The following is a 15,731-nucleotide window of genomic DNA, read 5'->3' as shown; positions in this document are numbered from 1 at the left end:
TAAAGTTTGTTCCAGTGAGTCTCTGTCAAGCTGAGGCTAAGCGTGGATCTAAGGCTTAGCTTGGAAACTTAACCAAAAATTCCTTCTACTTTGAGTTCACTACTTTGTCCTTGGCTTCCTTCCTTCTTTCCTAGCTTTCTCCTAAACTACAAAACAACAACCAAATACTTATAAGTTATCTAAAAACATGATTCAAAGAAAAAATGTGATCACCTAACAATTTAAATATGTTTTGAGTTAAAAATAAGGTTTAAAGTAAGGAAAATTGATATAATAGTACTTTAAATTAGACCATAAACTTAATGAAATCATAGCATTTATCACGTAACATATATTAATGATTACTCTACCGTCAAATATGTATTATGTTTTTTTTTTTCTGTCACAATCTTTTTTCAATTTTTTCACAAGCCGGCCTCTGAGGAAGGTCAACAAAGCTCCCAAGTTTCTTTTAAAAAAATATTTTATATTAATATTTATGTAATTTTTAAAATATATAACTTAAAAGTATTTTTTTACATTTTAAAAATTCACTTTAAAATATATTTATTAAAAAAATGAAAAAAATAAGTATAAAGACTAGAAATGTCTATTTTAAACTAAAAAGACTAAAAGATAAAGTAAACAAAATCATAAGAACTAAAAAAATATTTTAACCTTAATTTTAATTGCTTCAATTTGCTTTGGATTTTATAATTTTTTTTTGTTTAACTCAAACTAATCCAACTCAATGTTAAACAAATTGATTTGGTTCACATTATCGAATATTCGGTGAAAAGAATTTAAAAACTGCTTTTTAAAATTAAAATAAATATAATTTTGTCTCAAAATTGATAGATATTATTATTGTAAAAGAATGTAAATTACGTATTTAAGTGTAATTAATTAATACAAATTAAATAATAGCATAAATTATTAAAATAAATAAAAAATAAAAACACTTATGATTGGATAAATCATTATACTTCATCAGTAATAATCAAAATAAAATTAACTAAAAAGAATGAGGATTTCAATTATGAAAGTTTATTGGTGAAACCTTGAATCTGAAATTGAAATGCAAATAAATGCTTCAAAACATGTACTATGTTAACTAATAAAAATAATAATACATAAATAGTTGATTTTGTTGAGATTGATTTAGATTTCAAAAGTATGAAGTTGAAACCCAAACTAATCATCATATTTCAATTTGTTTGGTTCAAGTTCATCCCAAACAGATAAAATAAAAATCTAAACTAATTTTATGATTCGGTTGACCCAAACCGATTATCGCTCCTATAATCAACATTACTATACTACATTAGTAAATCCTTGGCCATACACAACAAAAGAAATAACAAATAACTCTTCGGCATTGATTTGGTTTCACAAAAGGTGCCATTAACTTTTAACACCGACGAGGTTCACTTACTGTTAGAAAGTGAACAGCATCACAGTCACAGCAGCAACTCAAACCGATTGAAATGCAAGTAATTTTCGCCTATTCTACCACCAAATCTTTTTAGCAATTACAGGTTCCAAAATCAAGTCCTAATCAGTCAACGCCCGGAAAAACAAAATAATTGTTCCTTCAACTCATGAACCCCACATTCTACTTTTACCTAGTGAATCCATTTACACTGTAACAGTGATTCACATAACTTTGGTTGCCTAATTACATTTGCAAGGAAAATGTATTGTCACCACTATAGCCTTCATCACGCCCATCATCCAGTCCTCCCTCAAAGTAGGAATGCTAATTTATTTGGCACTCTAATGGCCAATATGTACTTGAGATCCATTAGATATTACCCTGCCAGAGGTGCTGCCCATCATTTTAACACTGCTATTCTCCAATCCACTTTTAAGCCAAGCAAGGTTACTAATGTCTGTAGCTATTGCAGCCAACTCAAAATTTGGGAAAGATGGGGGTTCCGAAAATTCAATGAATTCTGGTCCCAACAAAGAGCTTTTGGACTTTTTACCATTTTGAGCTGCACAGCAACCATGTCCACACTGGTGAGGCACTGACTGGTCACCACAAATTCCTTCAAGCATTTTACAAAATTCCATATCTGGTTTTGTTGATTGTAAAATGGGTCCTTGCATCGGAACAGGTCTTTGAATTGATGCTGAAGGCTGTATGCCATCAAATGAGTGATACGCACTAAAGGCACTCACGCGTGCTACTGGCCGAAAAAGGGTAGGCGGGTCCCTGGCTTCATGGTGTAATTGACCCTCAGTTTGTGCTTTGTCTTCATTTTTATCATCCATGATCTCCACAGAACTGACATCTCTTCCTTCTGAGGATTTAAAAGAATTAACATCCCCACATGATAGTGTGTCTTCTGACGATGCTTTGGCTTTGTCCAAGCTCACATCTTCCATGAAGTTACCAGATTCTAATTTAATCTTATCAAGTTCAACTCCCCGACGCCTCAAAGTTGAATTCCAGTGGTTTTTAATGGCATTATCCGTTCTTCCTGGTAGAAGCCTGGCAATGGCTGCCCATTTGTTCCCATGGATTGCATGTGCAGCAACTATGATTCGGTCCTCCTCATCTGAAAAGAATTGTACTTTGTTAAGCCTATATCTTGAGGTAAGTGGCATGCTAAGACTTAATAGAGGAAATCCAAGTTTCTACGCAAATATATCATATAATTCTAATGTAGACAACAATGCATGCTGAAAGATAGATTACCGTCACATTTCAATGCAATGCGTGTTACCTGTACATTGGATTTTTATTATGCATTTAATTTGAATCATAAGATAATATAGACAGTTATAATTCGCTCCTGATGAGCAAATTCACACACACACACAAAAAAGAAGTAGCTTAATTTTAGCTGCAGGTTGCAGAAAAGTTATCTGAGACAATAAATGGATAATAAAGATATCTATCACAAGGCCATGTTCCAAAAGAAAAAAAAAAAAAAAACTCTTTTCTTGTAAGTATCATTATGATGATTGTTGTTGTTGTTGCAGCCGGTGATTAGCCTTGTAACAGAGGTACTTGGTGTTCGACTTTTTGCAAATTTGGACAAAGGATTTGGTAATCTCATTACATCCCAAAGGCCAGACTTTAGATAATTATTTTTGCTTTTGGTCTGCGGATCCTCATTACTCACCTTTCTGATTTTCTAGTTATCAACTATTTTAGAACCTTAATTTACTATAATATATTTTTTGCTGGAAACTGCAATTAAACCTTAATATCATCGCTAGATTTAAAATTAGCACAAAAAGGAAGGTACTAAATTTTAAATTTTTAATGGTCAACAAACAAAATGCAGCACAACAAGGGAAGCAGAGACAGATCGACAAATGGAATGAGATGTATTCATAATATCTACATTCTTGATTATTATTGCAAACCAAAACTAATAATTATTTACATGATATATAACCTATCCCAAGCATTGAGCCTTTTGTATGATATAATAGGTTTAAGACTACAAGGCTACAAAAAGTAAAGGTCCATGAGATCATTAGCTATTTCACCACCTACCAACCTCAGTTTTATAATCTATAATTGTGTACACTATTTGTAGGTGTAATTGAGAGCATATGCATAGCATAAGTATTTTTTATACTTTAAATTCACTAGAATTTTATGATCATGATAGCTGTATTCTATCGATGAATGTCCTTTGTAAATGGCATACAGATGTCAACAATAATACAGATCATTGTCCCTCAAGTCACCGGCAAGACCTTAACCCCTTTGTTTGGTAAAGAGTAAATAGAGAAGAAGAGGAGGAAAGAGAAGGTAAATGTAGGGAAATTAAAAATTTGGTATTGTCTGGTAAAGAAGAATTGTAAAGAAAATGAGGTGAGACTTACAAAAAAAAAAAAAAAAAAAAAAAAAAAAAAAAAAAAAAAAAAAAAAAAAAAACTTCCCTTCTATAATGAGGAGACGTGTGGGAAAATTTACTTTTTATAAAAATAAGAAGGGGGGGAGGGGTTGTATAATATATATATATATATATATATATATATATATATATATATATCAATAATAATATAAAATTAAAAACTTAATAATTATAAATAATTAAACACTTAATAATTATAAACAAATATAATAATATTAATTTTTATTTATTATTTTTAGATAAAATTATTTATAAAAAAATAAAACCCAATAATAGAAATAAATAAATATAATAATAATAAAAAATATAATTTGTATTTATTTCTTTGGAATAAAATTATTTATAAAAAGTTAAACTTCTAATAATAATATAAAAAAAATAATAAAATAATTTTATTTATTATTTACAAATAAAATTATTAATAAAAAATAAATTTCTACCTTATTTCTCCTTTACCAAACAACCTTAATTTTTATTCTATTTCTTACCTATTTCCCTACACTTCTTCACACTTCTCTTCTCTTCTTTTCCTTTCATTTCTTTCCTCTTTGGCAAACAAAGGCTAAATCACTGTATACAAATATACACAGAAGTTGATTGAAGGCATCCCAACAATTGATGATAAAGAATGAGTGACATGAACATATTATAGTCGGTGCTTCAAAAGAGAAGTATGAAAATTGAGATGGACTATTGCTTGTGATGACAGAAGTAGAAAATCCGATTAACTAACCATAAATCCAATTAATAACATAACAAAGCTTAGATATAGTACTATAGGTATCAGTGATACTGTTCTAGTGTTCTTCAATCAAATTGACCAAGAGTTATATTTCATCTCAAAAAGAACTGTCAACTTTCAATGCAGCCATCAATTTCATCTCAGTAACTAATATTGGCATCTCAATAACCAGTGTCATAATTACAACCGGTCCCTAATGTATATAATGAATAGAAGCAAATAAATTAGGCATCTTTACGAAATGGAAGGGACTCTCATCCATAATGAATATGGTTCCCAAAATATTTATCATTATTCATTATATCATTTTGAGGGTGAGAATTAGTATAATGGTAAGGTTGCCGCTTTGTGACCTAGAGGTAATGAGTTCAAATCTTGAAAATAGTCTCCCTCATTTCAAGGGTGAAATTGCATACTTTATTCTCCCCAAACCTGCAAGGCAAGAGCCTCGAGCACTGAGAGCCATTTCTTTCTCAATTTTGGAGAAGTGAATATTTTGAATTAGCATATTGTTCTTTTCTGTGTTAGCAAGGAGAACGTATGCTAATATGAGGCGAATTGGTCTTAGTGGATTTTGAACTCGGGATCAAGAAGTGGTGAGGACTAGAGAATAGTTTGTTAAAGTAGTTATGAAGTTGGTCGTGCAGTTGAAATTGTTAAGAATAAAGTTTAGCCTAAATAGTAGGAGGGCAGAAATCAGATTTGTTAGTTTTGGGAATCTAGGAAGTAGCTTAGTGGTAAAAGGATACCTTACTTGAAGGGGAAATCTGTGGAAGGTGAATTCTGTCCTTTGGCCTCTGTGATTCAGTTAGTCATTACAGAAGTGTTCTTTCTCTTTATCTTGCCTCTAACTCTCACCTCTCTTTCTAAAACCTAAAACGTTTTATCTTGAGCCCTTAACTATTAAATCCAAATGTCGGATCCCTAATCAGGTATGAAAGAGATGGAAGCTTTTTGCAAAACAAGGGGGAGTTTTAGACAAAGAGAACCAATGATCACAGTTAGCAATTACTTTCTCTGGCCTTTAACTCATCAGAGATTCAGATAAATATGGTTGGCACTGAAGGAATTCGACAATCAGTGGATAAGTGAATGAAGAAACAGGGCAGAAGCTTCAACAAACTGAGAAGGCCATGAACAACCCACTCACAAGACACAAAAAACAAGACCAAATAAGGAGAAAGTGGAGTCATAACAGGAAGACAATTATCAGTCCTTCTTTGATGAACCAAAAGTCCAAAATGTTGGGCAAGAAAGATCAAATTGCCCAACATCCATGGAAAGAACCGGGTAGGGTTGATTGTGCAAACTGAGAAATTCTTCAACGTGCAACAAATAAATCCTAATGAGAAGGTTCAACTTGCGTTCATGATCATGGAGGGGTCAGCAGTGAGCTGGTTTGAGTTCCTTGAGAAAGAAGACAACAGATTTGACCTGGGAAAATTTTGACAGTGGCTGTGGTTCAAAGGTTCCCAGGAAGTAGTTATTGAATTGGTTGGGCAGTTAAAGTTGATATGATTATGGACTTAGCTTAAATAGTATGAGGGTAGAGGAAGAAGCATTCATTATGTTAGTCCTGGAAAACTGAACAGTGGCTCAGTTGTATAAGGGGAACATTGGAAGGAGGGTTCATTCCTTCGGTCTCCATTTGTGAAACAGTAAACCATTACAGAAGTATTCCTTCTCTTTCTCTCCTCTGTAAATCAGCTCTCAGAAAATCTAAATTTTATCACCAGTTTAGCGCCACTTGTGCTAAGATGAAAACAAATAAACAGCATTCGAAATTAAAAAAAAAAACATTTTATTCAACCATTACTTCAAATGAGATTTCTATGTTCAAAACCAAACATTACAAAAACAGACCGGACACAAAACCAGCTTGCTAAATGAGAAGAGACCATATAGTGTATATCCGTACTAGGTAAGAACTTTACCTAGAACTCAATTTACAACGATCCTGAACATCAAGTTCATAATTTTCTAAATATCAGCCTCAACCTAACCACAATAAGATGGATCTCTCCCTCTAGTAAAATGACAAAATCCACATTGCCTTGAACAAGACCAACCCAAACACTACTAAAATGGTTTTAAGTTCAAGACATGGAGATTGGAGAGTCCTCCACCCAAACACCAACCACCCTACCATGGTTTAATAAAATGGTCCACAGCCGCAAAGTCAAACCTTTTTGACTCACCAAGACCACAATTGCTGCATCAGCCACATTTCCCACAGTTGCCGTATCAACCACATTTTCCCCCAATGTGAAGAACCACGACAAAACCACAACCACAGCAGCAATTTAAAACCATGCACACTAGTCACCACTACAACAACAGGCATCAATCAGCAAGTAATAGCTACTCAGGCATAGGTCCCGTTTGGATAATAACTACCATCCACCATCTCAATAACATCATTTACATCATGACTTATCTACTAACATGATAAGTGATATGTTCAAGTCCATCCCCTCTGCCGATGCAGTTTTACTAAAGGTATATATATACATTTAATTTTTTCATAATGAATTCATTAGACCTTGATACTGCTCATACAAACAATTTTCAAATACGAAATAAATATATTGCATGGTGATATTAAATAAAGGTGAAATTAATTAATTAATTAATTGTTTTGCGACCTATCCATTAAGGAAGAACAACACACACAGCAAATTCAAAAAACACAACCATTAAAAAAAATGAAAGATCCCACATAAAACACTATAATTCAAACCATTCCATCCAATTCCGCTACTGCATTACCATCCCTACATTGGAAAGGTCAATTCCAAAAACATTCGAATTAAATCAAAATCAAATTCAAATTCAATTACGCACCGGTGAAGGGCTTGCGCTTAACGGCGGGGTCGAGCTGGTTGCACCACCGGAGGCGGCAGGACTTGCCGGATCTTCCGCTGATCCCGCGCGCGATGAGGCTCCAATTTCTGGCGCCGAACTTGCTCACAAGACGACTCAGAATGGCGTCCTCTTCCGGCGACCAAGGTCCCTTCACTCTGTCCCTGCCGCCGCCGCTGCTGCTTCCGCCGCCGCCGAGTCCGAGCAACCCCTCGTCGCCGCTCCCGTCGTCCGCGACGGCGACGGCGGTTTCCTCCGGCTCCATCGGCTCGGTTAGTTAATAAGTGAAAGTGAAGAGTGAAAAGGACAAGACAATAGAAAAGTTAGCCCAAATGTTTTGGTACCTTTTAAGACGGGTTTTTTTTAAAGAGAGGAGGAGTTCGGGAACATGTCCCTGTGTGACGTGTGTCAAACTCTTCAATTACGATTCCACCCTTCCCTCTCTCTTCGATTACATTTAATCAAATCTTTTTTATTCTTTCATTTAATGTAATCGTGTTTTTAAAGATGTGTTATTACCTCGGGTTTTAATTACAATAATTTTTCCATGATTTAAACTTTTTTTTAAAATTATGTTTAATATATTTTTAATTAATCTTCTCATGATCTATTCAATCATTTTTCGCATAACTAATTAATGTTTAGAAGAGAAATATTTATGTGTTTATTTATTTTATTAAATTTTAATAAGTAAAAAAAAATTATTCAATTAAGTTCAAGTAGTTATTATTTTTATCTAAAATAATTATTAATTAAAATAAGAATATTTTATAGAAAATATAATTAATATAATAAATAATTAAAAGAGAAAAGGGAAAAAAAGTGAATAAAATCTTATATATATAGGGACGAAGGCATTAATATATTGAATTTATAAAAAAAAATAGATATATCTATTTTAAGTTAATTTGGGATGGTCTAGGATTATGATTCAAATTTCAATTCTAACAAGGATTTGTGGTTGAATTGCATATTACTTATCCATGAAGAAATTTAAGATTTAGATTGAAGGTAGATGTTTGGAGTTAGTACTAGGGGGCTAACAATTTATTTAGATTGAAGGTAGATGTTTAGATTGCATATATTTCTTATGATTTTTATTATAGGATTTAAATAATTAATTCACAAAGATTTAAAAGTTTAATTTTATTGGTTAAGATCAATTAAATATAAAATTTCTTCCTTTCAAAACTATTCCTAAATTATTAATGTATCTAATATATGTTTCCAAAGTCTTTGCAATTCAAGAAAAAAAATAAGATTATTTGTATTCCATTTAAATGAATTTAACTTACTTTTTTTAAGTCAATGAATGTAATTAACAAGGATATTTTTGTAAATAATATATTAATGGTTGAGATATACATACTGAATTGAATTTTATAAAAAGGACCAAACTAATTTAAAAAGTTGGGTCATAAAAAACACTAGAGGAAGTATATATATATATATATATATATATATATATATATATATATATTAGATTAATTTCATATATATATCAAGTGAGAGAGAATTTATTATGAGAGATGAGAGGGTTAAGAGATGAGAGGGTTAAAATATAATCCTTAGATTAATCAAATGAGAGAAAATTTAGAGTTTAATCAAGTGAGGAGAAATTAATCTAATATATATATATATATATATATATATATATATATTATAAGTACTTTTAACTAAGTATTATATATTATTAATTAAAAGGACAATAGTACATTAAAACTATTGTATGAGTTGATCGATAATTGCATTTCACATGTATATGGAGATATCAAATCGGAAATACATATATAAACATTAGAGATAAATATTTATACAAGATAGAGTCATGAGAAGGCTTCATAACAAGTGTCATAAGCGTTTCTCATGAAAATCATATAGAGTAGTCTTTTAACTTGAAATTGTTGAAATTTTATAATTCAATAATTAATTTAGGCTAATACTATAAAACAAATATATTATTTATTTATCACTCTTGGATTTTATTTTATGTGGTCAAATTAAAGTAAGTTCATTAGACTACTAAATTAGATAATATAGACTTAAATGAGCAAATGTCAATTGGCCCTTTAGGGAATAATAGAACTATCTTAGGTTAAAACATTATATGAAGGTTATGTCACCGATATATCAAATCGCAACTTTACTCTTTTCTCCCCATCTGAAGAGACTAAGGTCTCATTATGGAACTTTAGATATTCAATTGAATAATGGAATGTCCAAAGAAAAACATTGTTTGACAAGACTTTGTCACCAATATTTGATCATTGCATTGAGAGTACCATTTGCAATTAATCACTTTAATCCAAAGATTGAAGATTAATGGTGTGTTAAGTATCTTGTTTATGTCTTAAATTTTCCAATTTAATTTTTGATTGAGCTAAATAAAATATGAAGTTACCTATGTAACTTCACTATAGGAAATCACTAGTAAGAGATATTTAATATTGTGTAAGTAAATCTATGCAAACATTAGTCGGCCTAAAGAAAGGTTAATTAGTGTTTGACAAGATTGTGCTTACACATGTCATGGTAAACATGTGATAATTATAAGGTTTATTGTGAATGATAAATCAATCCAATGAGGAGTTTATTATTAATAATGTTAATTGTTAAAATTTAATTATAACAAAATACCATTAAGAGTTAACGCTTGTGTCAAAACTTCATGTTAATGGTGTTCTAGGTATTTTGTGAAGTATTTTTGAGTACTTTCATTCTCTTTAAATTATTTGTGTATCGTGCATAAAGGCAAAAAAAAACTAAATTGTTTAAGTAATTTCTTTCCTTTTTTTAAGGGTTTATCTCAAGGGGAAAAACTAAAGTAACAATTATTTCCATTATTAGCACATCAAATATTTATAGAAATAAATGTTTCCTACTTTTGTTAAGTTCTTTGAGTTTGGGGAAAAATGAAGTTAAAGAACATTACATTCGAGGAAGAATTTGTTCTAATTTCTAAACAATTTCTTGCAATTACTATTTATATAGAAAATTTGGATCTTTGTGAAGATATTTTTGTTCTTCATCTCATTCAAAATAAGAAAGTTATTTGTGAAGGTCAAACTCAACATCCTAAAGAACTAGAATATTAGTATCCATTTTTTTTTTGATCCACTAAGGAAGAGATAATAATATTTGTTATATTTATATATTATTTCTTGAGGAACATTAAGTAAATGATACAATAGAAGATGATGATATCAATTTCCAAACTATAAGGAGTTTTAATTCAAAATAATGAATTGAAACAATAATAAGACAAGTTTGTACTAGACAATAGGAGTGTTCATGGATAGGTTTTTTCAAAAAACCGATCCAAACCGAACCGAACCGTTTTATAAAAGTGGATCGGTTAACCGATCCATTTTTATAAAGTGGATCGGTTTGGTTTTTTTTAAATATGGATCGATTTTTTTGAAATTGGATCGGTTCGGTGCGGTGTAGTTATCCACTTTTTTACTCATATATGGATCGATTTTTTTAGAAAACCAAACCGAACGAACCGATCCACTTTGTAAAAATGGATCGGATAACTGAACCGGTTTTATAAAGTGGTTCGGTTCGGATTTTTTTCAAAATGGATCGGATTTTTCAATATGGATCGGATCGGTTCGGATCAATTTGAATTTTTTGCACACCCCTACTAGACAATAAGGTTTGAAATTTGTCTCATTACCGAAAGGTAAAATGGTAATATGGAAAAATATCAGGTTTGTTTTGTAGCTAAGGGCTATGCTTAAAAGAAACTTTGGTAATTCATGAAATGCGAAAGTTTCCCAATTATTTAGCTATAAAAAGAGTAATTCATGACTTTATTTGTATGCATCTATAAATAGCGTATAAAGTAGGATCATTTGATAGATACTCAAGTAATTCAAGTATAAATTATTAGGAAAATAATTATAAAGATTATTAAAGAGAACAAAAAGTGAATAGGCACACAAATAAGAGATTTGATAGTTTAGAGATTATTAAGAATTATGACTTTGATTTTTCATGATGTTAATATAGTGGCATCTAATATACTAAGTAAGGACTTGATGCCTAAAGTTTTTCATGAGCATGTTGCTCATATGGGTATTGTTTTTAAGATTACCTTAGTTTAGTGGAAATATTTATTTATGTTTTATGTTTTGATACAAACATTATGTTATATTTGGTTTTTTTTAGAAATAAGGAATTATAAGTTTATTAATCATTTTGTTTGTACCATGGGTGTGCAATTTTTTTTACAAATACGTAGTTGAAAGAAAATCGAAAAGTGAGGGAGGTTTGTTGAACTAATGTACTAGGTTTGAGTTTTAGCATATGCTAATACCATTCCGTGATGCTTAAAATTATAATTTCCCAATTGAAATCTTAGATTTTGCTACTATTTTTTTATTTGGGTAAAATTATAATTGGTTTTTGGTTTTTTTTTCTACAAAGCTGAAGACTTTAGGTGTGTTTTCTTGTAATGGACAAATTGGTGTAGACAATGAGCAATGTTTTGTGGCCCACTCCAAGTGCATTTGGTCCAATGGTTAGTTTTCTTGTTTCTAAGCTTTCTGTCGGTTTGGGTGAAAATTCTATTGAAAGATTAGCTAATGCAATGGATGAATAAAAAATATTCAATAAGGAAATGCAAGTTTTATTTTTCCTCCGATACAGCATAATTGGTCACTTCTTCAGAGTTGTTTTGATTTGAAGCCACCACAAATATTTGAGTATGAGTTGCTTAAAAAAATTTCAATATGTTTTGCAAGGTATGAAAATGTTGAATTGTGTTATCTTAAATTATTATAATATAAAATATAAAATTTTATGATATAAAAATTACAAAATTAATATAAATGATTAAATTATATCTTTATAAGAATATTATTAAAAATAATAAATAACATAATTTATTTTAATTTATAATTTTTATTAAATATTTTATTTATTTATCATAAAAAGAATTTTAAAAAGCTTTAGAAAATAAAGAAAAACATTTATAAAAAAAAATAGTTCAAACTAGCTTTTTTGAAGTGGTTCTTGATCAATTTTTTAGTTGGTTCATTTGATTTTTGAGTAATTTTTTACACATTGGTTTTATGATTCTTCTAAATTGGTAAATTGAGCGATTCTAAATTCAGCCAATTGGTTTAACCCATTCTGACATTACAAGCTACAAATCATACACCACCCATAAAGTATATGAAAATTATCAAAATCTTTAATAGTCACATAAAGCTTAACTATAAAGATTATCATCTTATTAATGCAACTTTAACACTTTCTAACACCATAGGAAAAGATTATAAAGAAAATTGATTAAAATTAATTTTAGTACTAATAGAAATAAGAAATAACTTATTTTTTCCATTTAACCTTCTTCGTGAGATCTCCAATTACAAAGGTTTGTGGTGAGATTTCCGTTAAAACCACTTTTGTTATCACTTTAAATTACTTTTGTTTGTCAACGGTCTCAAACACGGCAAGTATACCGGCCGTTCAAGTAGTAAAAGTATCGTATCCACAGGGATTAGAAGGTAACATAAGAATTTATTGATTATTCGTGACTAAAGAATAATTCCAATTTCATAGTTTGTCATGTACATTCAAGGTTATGACTATTGGAATGAAAGCTATATAAAATATTTGTTTGTGAGTGGACAAGGGTAGAAATGGTATTATGGTTTTTGTGGGATTGTGGTTTGTGTGAGATTGTGGGGTCAGATTTCACCAAACGTCTGACTAATGAATCTTTAATCTCTTGTTACATACATTGCTTAGTCAACCCATAATTTTACTCAAACCTAATCCTTTAGCACAAGAGCCTAGGTGCGGATATTGAATATCAATTCCTTGAGTACCCAATATCTACACCCGCATTACGGGCTAGGGTTTAAGACTACTAATGGGTCAAACTCTATCCCTAGATACAATCCCCACTAGGCATATGTTTCAGAACTAGTTTCAATGGTATTTCCCAATACTCAATGGAACGTTAAATCATGCAAAGGGTGATCAATCCAAAGCAAGCATTAAGAATAGAAACATACACAACAATGAATGAACAACATATATATATATATCATTAAAACGTAAGGATTACATTAGAATTCGTTGGTTACATCTAACCCCACAAAAAATGGGTAGAACCACTCAAAACAATGAGGGAAAATACAAAATAGAGATGAAGGGAGAATGAAGAACCGAAGGAAAGACCCACACATGAACGGTCCCAAGCCCTGGGAATCCCTTCCGCAGCTCCTGGAGGCCCCCCTACGTGAATGCGGGAAAAACCCTCGAAAATGGCTTCAAATACGAGCTTAGGGAGTCAGATTAGGGTTCATGCGCCCGGCGCATAAGTTATTGCGCCCGGCGCATGGCCTACCAAATACTCTCTGCCTTAGGACACGCCCGGCGCAATTCATTTTACGTCCGGCGCAATGGCTTCCAAAGGTGAGATACTCTGTTTCGCTCGCCCGGCGCGGGTCATCGTGCGCCCGGCGCAGAACCTCTCTGCTCCTTAGCTTCTTAGATTTCCAATCCTATGGGTCTTCAATCCTCAAGTCTCTAGCTCAATACCTGCACAAAAATGAGGTGTATTAAGGTATTGTTAGCTAAATTTGGGTTAGTTATATCTGCACACAAAATGAACCAAAAAGAGAACAATTATCTTGCAATGGTGCAAAGGATGAGTGGAATTGTTCAATAAGTCTTGTCTAAAAAGGAGCATAATTGAGACTTAACAACTCCCCCAAACTTAGAACCTTGCTTGTCCTCAAGCAACAGGTAATTAATCTAGCAGATAACAAGCAATGCATGTGTGTCAAATTCTACATCCTAGTTCACTTGTATTTTCTTTTCCCAAGCATGAACCTTAGATGGATTTTCAGTCACAATTATTGCAATAGAACATGACAAGGTGCAAACAAAGGTTTCAAAAGAGATCAAAGAGCTTAGAAGAGTTAATGACTATCTGTGTATGCATCCTCACTAGGAAAGTGTTTCTCTCTATGCACACTAGTGTCTCAGGGTGAGTGTTTCTCTCTAGTCTACTACTCACGCCACATGATTCAACTTTGCTCTTCGTTTCCAAATGAAACCAATGATAAAACAAATGCATGCACTTATCACAAGGTCTTTATTAGGGCAAATATGGGTTAAGCAGTAGCAATCTCATGGTTTTTCAAGGATTCAAGTTGTTATGGCTTAAGAGAGCAATTGATATTTCTACAATGATATCCCTCTCTATACCCCAATACAACAATTCAGCACATGCCCTTGCCCGGATCCAAGCCATTAGCCTTTAGGAGATGCATATTTACACTTTTGCATCTTAGTATTTTTGCTTTTGTTTTGTTTTGTTTCTCTTTTTTATTTTTTTTATTTTGAATGGCTGACCACATACTTTCTTCTTCCCAAAATTCCTCATTCTTCAACTCCCCCAAACTTATTTGATGTCATCAATTTGCTCTCTTAACCAAAGTAAAGGTTATGGTTAATTTTTCATGGTTTGGGACAAGTGGAAGGTGTGGTGGTTAGGCTTAGGAAATTATGAGTCAGGTGACATGTGGAAATGGATTTTGGCTTAGATGGTTAACAAAATAAAGGAATATGAATGCCTTGATCATATAAATACACAACACAAGCAAACCACCAGGGAAACTGGAGCAAAGCCTATCATGCGACTTAAGCGTAGTTCACTCATCAGTATTTGGGTTCAAACCTCACCCGGCTACAAATTATCAAACTCAGCTTAGTCCTATGATCAACATTGAAACCCGTATGCAACTAGTAATGAACTAAAGTTCTAACGTGACTTGAAAATGTCTAAGGTACACGCACCACAAACATCAAGCAAACCACAATTCAGAATCGACCACAAGCAAAACAAGTATCAACAAGATTAAAAACCGTGCTAAAGCAGAATATTCACAAAAAAGAACCAACAGAGTAATCATCAAAAAGAAACTAGATAATAAAACAGTTAAAATACTAAAAATAATAGACAGAAAAATAAATTGCAATAAACAAAGGTAAACTAAGGTAGGCTCCATATGCTTCCATCTATGGAGTCTGGTCATCATCATCAGCAGCTGCTCCACCATCATTAACTCTATCTGCATCAGCAGCTCCACTCCCCCAAACTTAGGAGCCTGGTCCCCAGGCCAACCAGTATATGCCTGAAAGTCCTGATAACCAGAAGTGGTTGCAGAGTGTAATCATGAAAGAACATGGTGAGCACAAAAATTATACATAGTGATGACCAAGCAACTATAACACAATGGAGA

The 15,731-nt window shown here is 31.9% G+C and overlaps 1 protein-coding gene across 1 annotated transcript; it reads right to left on the bottom strand.

Moving 5' to 3' along the window:
* Nucleotides 1-1,337: 1,337 nt before the first annotated feature.
* Nucleotides 1,338-7,810, bottom strand: MYB1 (myb domain protein 1). Its single transcript, XM_020380909.3, has 2 exons — nucleotides 7,447-7,810; nucleotides 1,338-2,543 (listed from the first exon to the last, which is right to left on the bottom strand). The coding sequence occupies exons 1-2, from the start codon at nucleotides 7,727-7,729 to the stop codon at nucleotides 1,756-1,758; spliced, it is 1,071 nt and encodes a 356-aa protein (XP_020236498.1). The 5' UTR covers nucleotides 7,730-7,810; the 3' UTR covers nucleotides 1,338-1,755.
* Between the last annotated feature and the right edge of the window lie 7,921 nt (nucleotides 7,811-15,731).

Source organism: Cajanus cajan, chromosome 3, assembly GCF_000230855.2.
Source record: "Cajanus cajan strain Asha chromosome 3, NIPB_CcT2T_4, whole genome shotgun sequence".
NCBI lineage: Eukaryota > Viridiplantae > Streptophyta > Magnoliopsida > Fabales > Fabaceae > Cajanus > Cajanus cajan.
The sequence above is the reverse complement of the archived record's forward strand: the minus strand, read 5'-3'. Positions and strand labels throughout refer to the sequence as shown.